Raw genomic sequence first — 16,934 nt, forward strand, 5'->3', positions numbered from 1 at the left:
AAGCATATACAAACCATCACAGTGATTATAAGCTAGAAAACCAAACCTTTCAGAGACCTACATTCTGAGATCTCAGTGACACAGTATTGTGGAAACTGTTCACTCTGGCTGTGGTTTAAGATATTTTGAACTCTTGGGATGCATATTGTTACCTAGTAAGTTTGCCTGCCTCTATTCAGTAATAATGATTAGGTATTTGTACCAAGAGAGGAAAAGTTTATCCTCCCTCTGAGTCATTAAATTGCTTCTTTTCTTCTTAAATGAATCATCACAGCTCTTGAGCAAGATCAGCATAAGCCAGCTACTATTTTATAAAGTTTGAGGTTGCTAGATAATAGAAGGCATCTCTACTAATAATGTCATTAAAGATTCTCTGGCTGGTGCCCAAATGCCCTCCTCTTCTGCAGCTCCCACAGCTCCTTCTCTGAGTGAGAAAGGAGGGCACAGCCTCTGAAATTGCTGCAGAGGACAAGCAAAGAGGGAGCAAAGTTCGCTGTCACCCTCACACTGCCATAATGAGGTGCCACATGGTAGTTCATGCCTTCCAAGTAGCTGTGATATCCTCCTGTGTGTCATCACCTGGATACTTGTAGAAAAATTTTGTTGTGCGACACAAATAATTCTCTCTAAATAATTTGAATGTAATGATGGATACATTTTAACTTGCCATCAATTGCTAGCAGATTACCTAGGGGACCTACCACTCCGGTGTCTCAGCAGTAGGCCAAACACATCTAGCCTTCTTTCAGGGTTTTATCTCAGTATGTTCCACTCACAGAAATTCTGTGATGTTAGTTCATAGCCATGTTCCAAGGACTCAGGAGGCCGAACCCGATGGCTCATATTCAAGCTGAATTCTTGGTCAGCCTGGGCTACAGAGGAAGAGACTATCTCACAAAAAAGCAGAAAGATTTAAGGTTTCTACAAGTTTGGTGGACACAATGAGCTTCATTTACTTAAGAGAAAGATGTAGATCTCTTAAGTAAAAAGACAATGAGTAAAAATAACAACAACGTAAAGGAGAGTATGAATTGAATGCTCAAGAACTATAATTCCTAGCTTTGTTGGCAAGCAGCATGGAAAAGAACACTGGTGCACAATTGTTCATAAAGAACATTTGTTATCAAGTAATTTTGCATGGCCTCTGGCCTCTCTCTGGAATAACTGTTTGGATAAGGTTAACATATGTCTAACTTGGATTTCAGTGACTTAACTGTGATGTTCGTCTTTCTAGCGCTTATCTAAACTTCTCTCCAATGAAACCCTTGTTTCAATCTTCAAATTGTTTATTTGGCCAGAGACTTTCAACCAATCTCCCCACCATATGCATGCCCCTAAAAAACTTACCTTAAATTAGGCCACAGTAAGACATATATTTTTTTTTAAAGAGAATATACCATGGACAGATGATTATAAAGTTGCAGGCATTCCTGTTTCTTGCTTTGATGTAGTACAAGTGGTGAAGTGTGATTTTTCTTATTAACAATTTTAATTAACTTTTAATTGATCTATAAGAAGATGAATGACTCCATTATAGCATTGCGCACAGTGAGCTGCTCTGGTAGACATTAAGCATCCAGGCAAAGTTCTCGACAGTACTATTCATAACACAAACTCGACGGATAGCTCTCTGGTCTCACACCGATTTCCTCCTATGTAACAGTAAGTGACTGAGTCTGCCCCCAGTGCCTGAGTCACAACCTCATTCATCTTGCTCAGTGATTGGGAGACACAGAAGGAAGAAAGGAAGTAGCTTTCGTGCATATTCTGTCTTTTGTCCCTGTTAGCTGCATATTTGAGCAGCTTGAACTTCAGAGATAATTGCTGCAGAATATACAGTCGAATATGCACATATTCTTTCACAGTGGCTACCCATGCAAAGAGTCACCTCAGGATGAGGGGATGAGACAAAGGTATCTCTGTGTACTTAAAAAGTTCATTATACTTAAGCAAATTTAAATTAATTTTTAAAAAGTTATGGAATGTGTTTGCAGTGGCTTAAATCTGCTTGACCCAGGGAGGGGTACTATTAGGAGGTGTGGCCTTGTTGGGGGGAGTGCATCACTCTGGGGGTGGGCTTTGAGACCCTCCTTGTAGCTGCCTGGATGCCAGTGTGCTCCTGGCATCCTTTAGAAGAAGATGTAGAACTCTCAGCTTCGCCAGCACCTTGTCTGCCTTCATGCTCCCATGTTTCCTTCTATGATGATAATGGACTGAACCTCTGAACCTGTAAGCTAGCCCCGATTAAATGTTTGCCTCTGCAAGAGTTGCCTTGGACATGGTGTCTGTTCACAACAATGGGAACCCTGACTAAGACAGCGTTAAAGAGGATGCTCCAGCTAACAGAAACTTTGTTAACAGGAAGCTTCTCAAACAGATACTTAACAGGTGGACTAAAAGTAAATAATTTCCAAAAAAAAAAAATAGAGGCATTGTTATATATTTGCAAAATGTATGATTGAAGCAAAGGTTCTTGTAAGGATGGTATAGCCGTTTGTCAAAGTAAGCCTAAAATATTTGCACAAGTTTTAAAGAAGAACAGGATGGCTGGAGCATGAATCAAAGAGGTGCAGGGGAGAAGTCATTCAAACCTTGCAAGAACAGAATCAACACTATTGACATTACAGGTACAGAAAATGGTGGTGGAGACAGTTGGCACTAGTCTTCAAATTCTGACTTTTACACGGGTAGGAATCTCAGGCTCTCTGATTACAAGCCCAGCTCTATCAATAGTTTCAATATTTCCTCAGAGCCTCTCAGAAGAATCAGAGATAGCTCATACCTAGCTTTTCAGTCAGGGACCCTACACTGAACTTCTCGTCTGCAGAGATTTATGTAATGAACCTTTATTTCATGGGAGCTGATGACTGTATGGTTATTTGTTATTTTGACAATGAAATAAATACTAGTACATGTAGTTCCTGTGTTTTATAGATTGACTTCCAAGCTTTTGGGTTTACGATGGTCCAGAAGCAACAGGTATCATGTCCAAGATGAACTTGAGATTTTTGAAGTTTCATTGTTATCATGGTGGTATTCATTACGATAGTGTCTACTGATGCTGGGCAGCCACAGGAAGCTTCAGTCCCCACATGGCACCCCGTGAAAGTGGAAATGACCAGAGCTGCACAGTGTAATGGCTGTCTCAACTGTGGGGCTCAGCACATCAATGTATTAAAAGTTTTACCCACAATATTTTCTATTTAAATAAGTTTGTAAGACAGTAACCCATGGTAAGCTAGAGTGCATTTATCCTGGATGCTAGAAATGAGGCATTAGTTAAGTCAGTGGACATACAAATAAGATGTGCTCAACTAAACACACATACATACATACATACATACATACATACATACATACATACACATACTAACACACACTCACATACACTAACACACTCATACATACACACTCACACATGAGACACACTAACACACTGAACACACACTAATACACTCACACACACTCAGACTCACACACAGAGGGTGTCAGGGAGGGAAAGAGAGAGAGGAGGAGTAAGCAAGGTTTACTAGTTAAATCAAACTTCTTTGTCATAGTGAACTTTGAACTATAGGAAATGAACAAATACCTTTGGGTAGGAGTCACTGAAATTATGATGCATATGTAGAATGCTTTTTACTAAGTGTCCCAGAGATGAAAGGTGAGGGTAAAATTCCTAAGAGCAATGGTGTATGGATCTCAACCTACCTAAATTATTAAATTGCTTTTTCCTTTACTTGATCAGTCTTTTCCCCGGTAGCATGTTGTTCATTGTAGGGGAGCAAGTGCCACCGATCCACCAACAGTTTCTGGACCCATCTAGGCAAATGAGAGCTTCAGGGAAAATATTTCCACATAGCTCTTCAGTTCTCTGACTATATTCGTTTTCCTCCTCCAGGTAGTAATGTATTTTTTTTTCTATTTTACTGTCAGGATTAACCTCTCCAGGGCATCTGTGATTTTGTCTAAAGGACAATTCTTGCTGAGTGTCAGTCATATGAAATGGAAGACTGTAGCTATAAACATGATATTCACATCTTTTTCTTTTCATTTATTTTTGTCTGTTTATTTATTATATGTTTATATTGTGTGTTGTGTAAGTGTGTGTGAGTGTGTGTTTGTAAGTATGTGTGAGTGTATATTTGTGTGAGTGTGCATCTGTGTGTGTGATGTGTGTGATCGTGTTGTGTATATGTGTGTGTGTGCGTGTGAGTGTATTATAAATGTGTATGTGTATGAGTTTGTGAGTGTACATGTGTGCATGTGTGTATGTGAGGGTGTGTGTGTGTGTGTCTGTGCATATGTGTGTGAGTGTGTGAATGTGGATGTGTGTAAGGGTGTATGTGACTTCTGTGGTTGTGGTTGTGTGAGTGTGTGTTTATGTATGAGTGTATTGTGAGTGTATGTATGTGTGTATATGTGTGTGACTATATATGTAAGTGTGTGTGAGTTGTGTGTGTGATTGTATGTGTGAGGGTATATGTATGTGTGTTTGTGTGCATTTGTGTGTGAGTGTGTATGAATATGTTTGAGTGTGTTTTGTATGAGAATATATGAGTGTGTGTATTGTGTGTGAGAGTGTGTATATGTGTGTGTGTGTGAGTGTGTGCATAAGTGTACACACATGTCCCACAGCACATGTGTAGAGGTCAGAGGGGGTTTTTGCACCATACGTGCTCTAGAGTTTTGAGCTCAGGCCATCATCTGTTCCATCTCATCACCAGCCCTATGTCTGCATCTCAACTTCATTTTTTTTCAAAATGAGAGATGTATGTAAATGATGTTAAAATGCACTGCCTTGCGTTCTAGCCCTTGCAGAGATTCAGTCATCTCTAAGTTTAGAAATCAAAATGAACCGTCTCCTCTGTCTTGCATACTTAGTATATATAGTTTGGGACCTAAGCATATACTACTTCACAGCTTCTTAGGTAGAGTCAAGAATTTATGAAAAAACAATCATAGAATCATTTGATACAAAATGTATAGTATCTGGTGGTGTGAAGTTATCCATTGTGATAAATTTACTGACTTCCAAACAAAAGTACTTCCATAAACGTTCTATTAGAAGTAATTTTTCCATTTCTGATGCAAAATGACTTTATGCCTAAAACTGTTAGCAAATATAGATTCAAGTAGCTCCAATGATCCTCAGCTATTATTTGAGATTCATATTCTAACATTAAACAGTAGCCCTGACTTGTAATTTGACAGTTTCTGTACTTTTATTACAATTCAGTTTGGGAATATGTTTAATTTCAAACCTCAGGTCCATGTATCCGCTCAACATTCATTACTTTCATTAGCATTTATTAAATAGTTTTACATATAAGTCATTGTTCTAAATTCTAGGACCCCTGAGGTATTTAATTCTTGTATAACTTTATGTGAGACAATTAATTTCCTTAAGCCATATGGTCTCATTTGCATAATGGGGCCAAAGATATTTACTCATTAGAAATCATCATAAAGATTAAATGAGGTAAATATATGTGCCCAATCTTATGTAAATGTGAAAATGACTATATGAATTCCTTAAGCAAAACAACTATCAAATCTTAAACTGTTAGTGAATTATCTTTAATTAATTAAAGCCAAGTGCTACTTTTGACATTTAAAATCCACCGTAGCAATAAAATTACATGCAACTTTCCATTTTTATAACACTCATTTTCTCTGACATAATATATTGCTGGGTCTAATGGTATCAGCTTATTTCGTTTTCACTAAGTATATAATTAAATCAGAGCTTATTTCTTTTCATGATTTTTGACTGCAAATTGTACCTTTATTATCTTCTAATTTTGCATTTAGAGGAAAAAAAGAATATTTGGTTAGAAAACATGGCACAGTTTGTCAACTACGTGCCAGAAGCTGTTGTGCGAACCTTTTTGTTTCTTCCATTTAGGCAACAGACCCAGATGCTGGGATAAACGGCCAAGTTCACTACAGCCTGGGGAACTTCAACAACCTCTTCCGCATCACATCCAACGGGAGCATTTACACAGCCGTGAAGCTGAACAGGGAAGCCAGGGACCACTATGAACTGGTTGTCGTGGCAACAGATGGAGCAGTCCACCCTCGACATTCAACTCTGACACTGTACATCAAGGTGTTGGACATTGATGATAACAGTCCTGTTTTTACCAATTCAACGTACACAGTTGTCGTTGAAGAGAATCTGCCAGCCGGGACCTCCTTTCTTCAAATAGAGGTGTGTAGACAGGCATTAACTCCATGACATCTGTATTATAAGATTAGCTGTGAGGAGAAGGCATTGAAGTTTAACTATAAACATGTGATGTGTTTGAGAATAGCTCCAATTCAGATAAGCTGTAGATAAATCTTGTTGTGTTTTGTGTGAAAACCTTCCTCTGGGAGAAGCCATAAAATCAAAAGGACAAAGTCTGCAATGCAATCCTAAGCAACGTCAGACATTTGCATAATTAAATAATGTTATATGGTTTTATCATATTGACAACAGAAAGGAAAGGCTGATTTTCTCAAAAACTATATTAATTTTTGGAAGTATCTTCAACATCTATCAGAAGGCTCCTACAAATATCAAATAGATATTAATATGCATATATACATTTACATATACACTATATATGTGTATGTGTGTTCAAGTATATACATACAAGACATGTATATATTCACATATACATATATACACATGAATTATTATACTTTTCCCCACGTAATTTATACAAACATATACAAAATTTTTTATTCTGTAGTTAACTTTTTTTCATTCTCACATTTTCCAAATTTCTAGCTCTTCTTAACTGAATTTCCATACTAAAACCTTTTTACTCAGCTGTAGTATTATGAGCAGCTTCTGACTTTTTTAGACAAAAGCTCAGGTTAACCTACACATCTCATTTTTGGAAATAGCCCATTTAATTCTGACACAGAGTGTCTGTGAATATTATAGCAAAGAAGTAAACCTCACTATGCTTATATTTCACCTGCAGAGCAGAACTTGAAATTTTCTATCAAGATTTTCTTGATATACCTCAACAAATACTCACCTAGGTTACAGACATTAATAAATCAAGTCATGATCTGTGCTAACCTACAGAGTCATCTGTCTATATGCTCATCCAGCCACCTCTTCAACACTCATGCATAATAGGTGTGCAACTGCAAATGTAACTTTTATCCCCTCAGATGATGGGAAGAGATGAGAGTCATACCCAACCTGTGCAAATACATGACTCGGGCTGAACCTAAAACTTTTCTTTGTCTATTCTAGCAATCCCTAGCCTAGGCCTGGCAGCTTCCAGCCTCTATACAATCTAATCTTCCAAGCCGACTGATTCAATCTAGCTTCTCTTGGCTACAGCCTAAACTGCTCTACTTGACCTCATACTAACTTTGGCAATAAGTTATTATCTTATGGAACCTCCTCATTCTCTGTCTGCACCTGTGTCTAGCTTGTTCTCTCAGCAACCTGTCTCTGTAAAACTGTTCTGGTAACACACACACACATACACACACATGCACACACACACACACACATTCTCACATGCACATACACACACGCACACAAACACCATGCACAGGGAGTTGGGTGTATCCTATCTCTGACTTGTTCTGTCAACCTTACCTTCTCTGCTATGGGATAAAGGTAGTGTTCCACGGACACTATTCTAGCCAGATCATAATATAATATAGGTCATGTCTGCTTTCAGCTGGATCACATCTTTGCATGCAATTCCTTGCCTGAGCAGCTATGTTGCTGGATGAAAATTCCTCTTCACCCAACTATATATTGTGTCATCTGCTATATTTTTAGTAATTATTTTGATATTATAATCATATCATTTTTCTCCTTTCCTTTCCTCCTTCTAAATATCTTCAATACTTCTCATTCTCTTTCAAATTTATGCCCTCCTTTTTCACTAATTGTTGTTATATATATGTTACATACATATATGTGTATGTTTGCATATACATCTTTTGGTGATGCAAAACATATCAAGATGGATTCACAGCCTCTAGAGAATTTTCAGACAGCTTTATACAATACCCAACACTGCTAGGTGCTAAGTTTCTAAGGTATACTTTCTATACAACCTTGAGTGGTTTATTTATTTTTTTTCCTGCTAGAAAAACCTCCTTTGCAACTGTGAACTGAGAAGCAAGTCAGCTACCAGACAAAGAGAGAAACAGAAAGGATTATTCAAGGCCATGTAAAAATAAAACGATCAAAATGTCAAGGGGCGGGGAGGGGGTGCTGATTGATGTTCAAGGTTCTAAAGAGCCAGAAGGCATTGTGTTCTGTCACAGCCTTTGGAGGATTAGATCGCTGTCATTTGAATCTTGAATGTCCCCCAAGGCCTATAAGCTCAAGGCTTGGTCCTCAGCCTGTGGAATTATTACATGTTGGGACACAGAGAACATGTCCTTGAAGAAAGATATTGAGTCCCCGGCCCCTTCATGTTTCTCTCTGTTTCCTGGGTTTCATGACATCAATCTTCTTGTGGTCATCATTTACCACCATGATGTGCTGTCATTCCACATACCCACACAGGGCTTAGTAACCAGGGACTGAACCCCACTTTATGAGTTACTTAGCAGAGGAATTTTTTTTATAATAACAGAAAGGCAGCTAACAGTGTCAGTCAAAGACAAAGTGGAAACAGGAGAGTTTTCAACAGGAAAATGACACAAAATCTGTGCTTTGACTGGTCCACTCTACTGTGATGTCATGAATGATACGAGGAGAGCAAGACTAATAGCTAGGCAGTATGTACCCAAATAAGTGCTCATTCAACAGACCCAAGGTTCTGCACTTCTATTCTTACACTTCTGCTCCTTCCATCAAAGAGCTTTTCCCAGTCTGTGCCACGGAATGGAATGGCCACTCTACCTCCACAAAACAAAACCAGAATCAAAACCATCTTTTCATTTGGGCTCCAATCAATCACCTTTGGACACTACATCATCCTTCCCCTTTTATTTGGGTATTTATGTTTTATTTCTCTTCCAGGCTATGGTTTTTACACCAGAGTACTTTTTTTTTAGATTTATTTATTTATTATATGTAAGTACACTGTAGCTGTCTTCAGACACACAAGAAGAGGGAGTCAGATCTCATTACAGATGGTTGTGAGCCACCATGTGGTTGCTGGGATTTGAACTCAGGACCTTTAAAAGAGCAGTCGGGTGCTCTTACCTGTTGAGCCATCTCACCAGCCCACCAGAGTTCATTTTATTCTCTTCACTGCACCTTCAGCACAAAAAGTGCTTAACAGACACTGGTCAAAAGGCAGGGAAGTGCAGGGGAGAAGCCTTCATAAATATGTTACCTCACCCTTCCAAGGCTTCCTTCTGAAAAGCAACCATGTCCATATTTCCTTATTTTCCTTATGGGGTTTTAGAGCATGTGTATGTAGATCACTCCTTCAATATTTCTATTCAAAAATATTTCATGATCATTATCTTATGTCTGTCCTTTCTCCTTCTTTTCATTTCCCATTTACCAATAAATGACAAGTCATGTGTCTCTTTCCTATCATGAAATCCATGCTGTCTAAGGCACTCATGCAGTTCCATCAGCCCCTCAGTCCACGTGTGGGAAACCCTCTGATGTAACCATCCTCCTCTATGACTTGTCATAGGCCAAGGATGTTGACCTTGGAGCCAATGTGTCATATCGGATCAGAAGCCCAGAAGTGAAACACCTTTTTGCACTGCATCCATTCACTGGAGAATTGTCTCTTCTGAGGAGTTTGGATTATGAGGCCTTTCCGGACCAGGAGGCAAGCATCACATTCTTGGTGGAGGCCTTTGACATTTATGGGACTATGCCACCTGGTATAGCAACAGTCACGGTAATTGTGAAGGTAAGGAACCTTTTCTCTCTATATGCCACATCTGGACTTTTAAACTCATGGTGTATTTTTGGAACAAGCCATAGGGACTGTGAGGGATAATGATTTATTGCTGTGAAGTACTTATGGAGACTTGCAAAATAACCCTACAAGATGGATTTTTTTTAAAGATTCATTTATTTATTTTATGTATGAGTGCTCTCTCTCTCTCTCTCTCTCTCTCTCTCTCTCTCTCTCTCTCTCTCTCTCTCTGCATGTACACCTGCATGTCAAAAGAGAGTATCAAATTCCACTATAAATGATTGTGAGCCACCATGTGGGTACTGGAAATTGAAGTCAGGACTTCTGGAAGAACAGCCAGTGCTCTTAACCACTGAGGTATCTCTTCAGCCCTAGAAGATGGATTTTAAAAATACATTAAACAAATCTCTTTGAAAGATTGCTATGAGTCTGCCACATGCTGTGACTGGTCAAATCAGGACTTCATTTTGATACAGTATGGTCCACAGTCCAAAGCAATGTGGATATTAATATTCTGAGGGTCAGATAAAGAGAGATACACAGTATAGATGCTGTAGAGTTTATTGACCTCAGGATGAACGAGTTTAGTTTGTAATTTTAAGACTCTAAGGTAAAAAAAAATAGAGCTTCAGAGATAGGTGGGTTTAATGTTCAATTCTGGATCAACCTTTGATTTTTCTGCACTGGAGTTTGGCTTAACTTCCTGGGGGATAAGAATTTGTCTTGACCTCCAGATATGGTGGTCAATAGAACTATGATTTTAGGAAAAGGGAGGCAAAGAGGGTCCCTACAAGAACAGTACCAGCCTGGTCTGTGTTGTTATCTCTAGGGTATGTGAATAAATTCTCATTCTCTTGGGGTAGGAAGTTGTCAGGACAGGAAAAGTAGATACAGATCACTCAGCGAGAATGACTAAAGTGATCAAGTACACCAAACTGCACCAGAACCAGATGACGAATGGCTGCCTCTTCTTACCTTAATGCTGTGGGAGGCCTGAAGCATTAAAAAGAGGAAAGTAGTCAAATTTTTACTGATATGTGTAGATATAACTTTTATTTGCCTGATATAGTTTGTCATCTTCTAGGCTTACTACCTCTGTCTGCTAACCTAGGCCAAGTCCTGGAAGCTTCCAGTCTCCCTAACAATCTTATCTAGGCCTAGATTGTTTTCAGCCTCTGAGACTTACTACTGAAGCAGCTTAGCCTTTCTAGCTCTTTCTGAACTCTGGCTGGCTGGTTCAACTCAGCTGTTCTGGTTCAAACTCTTCTCCAAGTTGGCTGATCCAATCTAGCTTCTCTCTGTTTCTCTTCAACTGCTCTGCTTGGCCTCATAATAACTTCAGCAATCTATTCTGATCTTCTGTCTCCTTCTCATTCTCTGGTTCATTCTATCTTTGCCTGTGTCTAGATTGTTCTTTCTCTGCAACCTGTCTCTGTAAAAAAGCTATCCCAGTAAAAACTGTCCCCTTCTCTCTCTCTGCACTGCCCCTCAAGTAGCTTCCCTGTCCTCTCTCTTCTCCTGAGAGTTGGGCAGATCCTATTCTGTCAAATATTTCTCTGATTCATCACTTTGTCTGCCACTCAATTAGACATCACTTTCAAACACGGGTCCTTCCATCTACAAACTAACTTTACCTTCATTGTTTGGGATTAAAGATGAGTACTAAGAGTGTGTCTGTATTCCAGCCAGAGGGTATTAAAGAAGTATGCTAAGGGCTGAGCCACACCACAACTAGAAACAGGTTCTTTCATTAAATAACACAATCTCAAGGTTCACAGTGTGATCAAAAATCCTGCAACATACATGTGACAGTGGAAGACACCTTTTATTTGATAGTGTCTTCATGTTCTCCCCGGTTGAAAAATAGCTAATCAAATGTCACTAACTTCTCTCTGAGGAGTAGCTGGTAGTGATGGTCTGAGTTACCCAAGAGTGGAGTTGGCTGCTCTGGCTTTAGACTAGACTTATGCTCATGCAAGTAGTTAGAAGAAGTCAAATTGAGTATATATATATATATATATATATATATATATATATATATATATATATATATATATATATATATAATTGATTGGAACACAGTATGCTTTGACTGTATCCTGGATGAAGTCAGTAGAGGCAAACTAGGTTCAAATATTTTAATTTTAAAAAAGCAGACTAAAAATATGTTTTAATCTTCCTGGTTTCCTAGATAGGTCTTCCTCTTCCCAGGCTGCTCTTCACTGTGATCCAAGGTTTCACTAAGACTCGCAGCAGCATCCAGAAGGCATCCAGTCACTGTGGCTCATTCTGTCCTCGAAATTTAGAGGATGTTGGACTAATCCTGTGCCTCAGTCCTTTGTTTTATTCAGAGAACTCAAGTATTCCAGTGAATAAATCTGCCTGATCTGTGTGTTTTATTTATTGTGCATTTGAAACAAAACTTCTCTAATAATTATATATAGGTTCAACATCACTTTTTCTTTATTTTTTTCTTACTTATACAAGCATAATAAAATTTCAGGCTATATTTCTAAAAGCAGATAGTTCCTTTTTTCTGGTAATTCTAGGTAGGATATGCAAATTGAAACTTTAAAACTCTCCCATACACCACTGAAGCCAACAGAATGTCTCCACTGTTCTTAACAGACAACTAGAATACAGATCCCGTTTCTCTACTACCACAACCTCCCCAAACTTGCAAACTCTCTGCTGTTTCTTTGCTTCTATCTGTTATGGCAAGCCATCCTGCTGATCATGTAATTTCACAGTATTTGGGGAAGAGATATTTGTTCCGTAAACAATCACCAAGGAGAAATTGTCTTAAAGATTCCCTCTTTGAAAAGTATGAGCCGAGGCATGGTTTCTTTTGTAAAGAGGACAAAATGAAATGGCAAAGTATTTAGTATTGAGCTCATCTAATATTTTAAAACTTGGTACATGCATAAATCAAGGGAAACTTAGAAGAACATATGCCTACATGATGAACAAAATAAGAGTTTACAATAGATACTGGTTAAAAACTTTTCCGGAGTGAAGTTCCAATAGTCTATATAATATAATAGTATAATGTATCTTATACTATTATACAATGGCATAAAAACTGTATTTTGTTGTAGATTTAGAGGGCACTGATAGACAAATCCTTATTGTGTGGAAAATAGTAAACTACATACTATGGGTAAGCATCTAAAAATCAAAAAAACAGAACTCCAAAGAATGGAAATAGTGAGATCCAGTATTATGTCCTGCCTTCCAAACTAACATAAAAGCAAGCCAGTTCTTATAATCTAAGATATATAATCCGATTATATAATGATGTAATTGCAGAGCTAGAAAGAGTGCACATCAGAAGAGCTGAAGGTGTTCACAGGCAAATGACACCTTCAAGAGACAAGGGACAAGTGTGTTTGCCTGTCCCAGAGTTCTCTGTGGGGCAGGAATGGCTAGACACAGGGTCTGCAATAAAAGATTGCCTATATATAGACTCAAGTTGTGGCAAACAGTGGCTCATAGAAGAACCTCATATTTTGTTCTTTCGAAGGACTTTCCTCCAGAACAAAATTTTGCTATTCCACTGAATGTAAACAAGACATTAGCTCTTCCAGAAGGAACCACTGCACAGGGCTATGGCATCACTGACAAAGCCACAGCACCTGAGGACCATCGAGGAGAGTCCTGGCTTTGATTTGGACATAGAAGCCATGGCTTGAGGATGTAGCCACTTTTTTGGACAAGAAAAAGGGGGGGGGGGCAGAACCTCTGCACACTTTAAGACTAACAATATCCATCACATTCCTGTCTAAATGGTGACATTTGAACAAAAAGATAATTATAGGAAACTAGCTATTGAAATATTGGTTGATATTTACTATCCATGTCCACTTCTTCCTCTGGGTAGCCAGATGGATCTGGACTGAAGGGAGGTAGGCGTAACCAGGCATACAGAGCAGGATCTTGGTCTGTGGGGCAATAAGCACACCTGGGAACAGCTCAGAGCACTGGTTCATTCATTAGGGAGGTGGCCATGGTCTCTGGGGCAAGGTTTGTGTGGCTTTGTATCACTGACCAGGGCAGGGGTCTTAGAAGATGCTTCATCTGCATTCTCAGTGGTTGTAGAGTAAGGGGAGGAGAGAGCCTTATAAGGTCAAGCAAGGAGTGAAGCCTGATAACCGTCAGATAGTGGGGGGAGCCAACTTTACGTCATAAGGTTGGGAGGGGGAAGAAGCCAACTCCTTCTGTCCTCATATTTGAGGTTTCTGGGGTTGAAGCTTCCTTGACCCTTCTTCCATAACCCTGGATCATTATTGTTCCACTGTTATTCTTAAAGTGTACTAAATGTGTGGGGCTGGAGAGATTTCTGCATGGTTCTTCCAGAGGACCCTGGGTTCAATTCCTGGGACCTGGGACTCACATGGAAGCTCACACCATACCTGTAACTCAGTTCCAGAGATCTGATGCCCTCTTCTTGCCTCTGTGGGGATCAGACACACACAGACACATACTCAAGCAAAACACCCTTACACATAAAGCATAATTTAAAAAAAATTTTTTTTTAAAATGAAACAGTGAGCTCTTCCATATGGTTATTTATCTTGAAAAAATGACTTTGTATGGTGGCCTTCCAATATCTTTCCTCTTCTCTTCTGCTGGTCAGTGTCTTATTAATGTGTTTCCTCTAATGCATTGGCCATCAAATTTAAAAAGCTGAACACATAGGGAGACATGATTTTTTGGATCTCTTCCTATTTTATCAGCCTAGACTGAGGACCAAACTGTCATTTGTTGCCTCTAGACTAGAGGAAGCCAATAAAAATGTACACACACACATTGAATTTGTGTCCTGAGCTATGGCAATTACACAGGTCTCTTAGAGCTCCATCAGTAGCACATTGTGGTTCCTGAAAGTCCTAAGAAAGTACCTTATTTGTGCATCTAGTGCAGCCTTTTAACATTCATTGGTTAGCACTTTTACTCCTAATTAAAAAAAAAAATCTCTTGTCATGGATTACGAGCTGTAACCCACTTCCAGTGGGAATGAAGGAAGCTGTTAAGATCTCATTCCTACTAAGGCCTTATGACCAGTGAATATAGTTTCTTGTAGGGCAGCAGGTATGGAGGAATAAAGGGAGTGGGAGAAAAACTTGTATCCTGCAGGAAGTGGACAAGGGGCAATCTGAGGTATCTGGGCCTCACGAAGGCCAGAGATAACAGGTTCTCAGTCCCAGATGCTGCTGGACACCAAGGAAGAGCTGAGAACAAAGTGGGGGCCCTGGGGATGGCTCAGCCAGCCTCGAGGCTGAATAGAGGAGAGGGCAGGGAGAGAGGGTGAGCTGGGTGGTTCCCATGCAGGTGAGAGTCCGTCCTCTGGTTCGTGGCTGGAGCACAGGAAGGCCTTCTGGTGGGAAGTTAGAAGTGGCTCTTTAGGGGAAAGCCTATCCCATCATTCAAGTACGATGCCTTGATGAACAGAGGCAGTCTATGGTTTTAGAGCATTATTGTAGGAAGGCAGAGAGAAAGAAAGAAGGTAGAAAGAAAGAGAGGATAGCCATGGCCATGTGGAGAGAGAGGGAAAGGGAGAGAGAAAAGTGGGGCTAGAGATGGGAGTAAGAAAGGTGAGAGTTTAAGAGAGCAGGGATCCATCCCATAATCAGCCTCCAAACACTGACACCATTGCATACACTAGCAAGATTTTGCTGAAAGGACCCTGATATAGCTGTCTCTTGTGAGACTATGCCAGGACCTACCAATCACATAAGTGGATGCTCACAGTCAGCTATTGGATGGATCACAGGGCCCCCAATGGAGGAGCTAGAGAAAGTACCCAAGGAGCTAAAGGGATCTGCAACCCTATAGGTGGAACAACATTATGAACTAACCAGTACCCCGGAGCTCTTGACTCTAGCTGCATATGTTTCAAAAGATGGCCTAGCTGGCCATCACTGCAAAGAGAGGCCCATTGGACTTGCAAACTTTATATGCCCCAGTACAGGGGAACGCCAGGGCCAAAAAGTGGGAGTGGGTGGGTAAGGGATTGGGGGGGTATGGGGGACTTTTGGGATAGCACTGGAAATGTAAATGAGTAAAATACCTAATAATAAAAAGAGAGAGAGAGAGCGAGGAGGGGCCAAGCAGCTCCTTTTATGGGCTGGGCTACCTTGCTGTTGCCAGGTAACTGTGGGAAGGAGCATACCTGGCTTTTGTCAAGTAACTGTGGGGGTGGAGTCTAGCCAGAATGCCAGGAGCTCGGGGCTTTGTCTGTGTGACTGATACAGAATTATGGACGTGGGGGCTCTGTGGTGTCAGGCACCTGTCTCTGGGAACGTGGCTCACTATTCCGTCCCTTGTAGAGTTTCCTACTGTGTCTCTGGAGCAAGCCTTGCTCAACCAAAACAGGCTGCCTTTCACGGTCCCATAGTTTCTGTGGTCATAGCAACCTTCCAGCCAGGCACAGCTGCTGTCCCTGCCCCAAGGAGCTACCTAACATAACCTGTATGGTGCTTGTCATGTTTGGTATCTTATTATATCCTCAGAAAACTTGGATTGAACTCATTCAATTTTCCAAACAATAATAATTTACATCTTCAATATCTCAGATTTGCCTCTCAGGAATCTGTTAATAGTACACTTCTTCTCAGAGATAGTAATCACACACACACACATACACACACATACACACACACACCATATATACACAGACACACACACCATACACACACACACACACACACACACACCATATACACACACACATACTACATACATACATATATACACACCATAGACAAATAACATGTACACTTACACACACCACATACATACATACACACAGATCATACACACATACACATGCATCATAGACAAATACCACACACACATACACACAAAACAAACACACATATACCATCGACAAATAACACATGTACACAAACACACATCATAGACAAATACCACATATACACACACCACATACACATATATACACATATCATAGATCGATACCATACACACATATGCACATACAAACACATACACATACACACACATATATACACACATACACACAGATAAATATATACACACATAGACACACTC

The 16,934-nt window shown here is 39.8% G+C and overlaps 1 protein-coding gene across 35 annotated transcripts in view; it reads left to right on the plus strand.

Annotated features, from left to right (window-relative positions):
- Window positions 1-16,934, plus strand: part of Pcdh15 (protocadherin 15) — a 1,553,555-nt gene that overhangs the window by 1,347,974 nt on the left and 188,647 nt on the right. For all 35 annotated transcript variants that reach the window (XR_001779427.2, XR_001779431.2, XR_001779430.2 and 32 more), the window contains 2 exons: window positions 5,906-6,211; window positions 9,627-9,851. Coding sequence is in view for 18 of the 35 variants with exons in the window: in XM_017313785.2 (XP_017169274.1) it covers window positions 5,906-6,211; window positions 9,627-9,851 (531 nt within the window). In the remaining 17 variants the exon portion in view is untranslated. The remainder of the gene's footprint in view (window positions 1-5,905; window positions 6,212-9,626; window positions 9,852-16,934) is intronic.

Source organism: Mus musculus, chromosome 10 (genome assembly GCF_000001635.26).
Source record: "Mus musculus strain C57BL/6J chromosome 10, GRCm38.p6 C57BL/6J".
Lineage (NCBI taxonomy): Eukaryota > Metazoa > Chordata > Mammalia > Rodentia > Muridae > Mus > Mus musculus.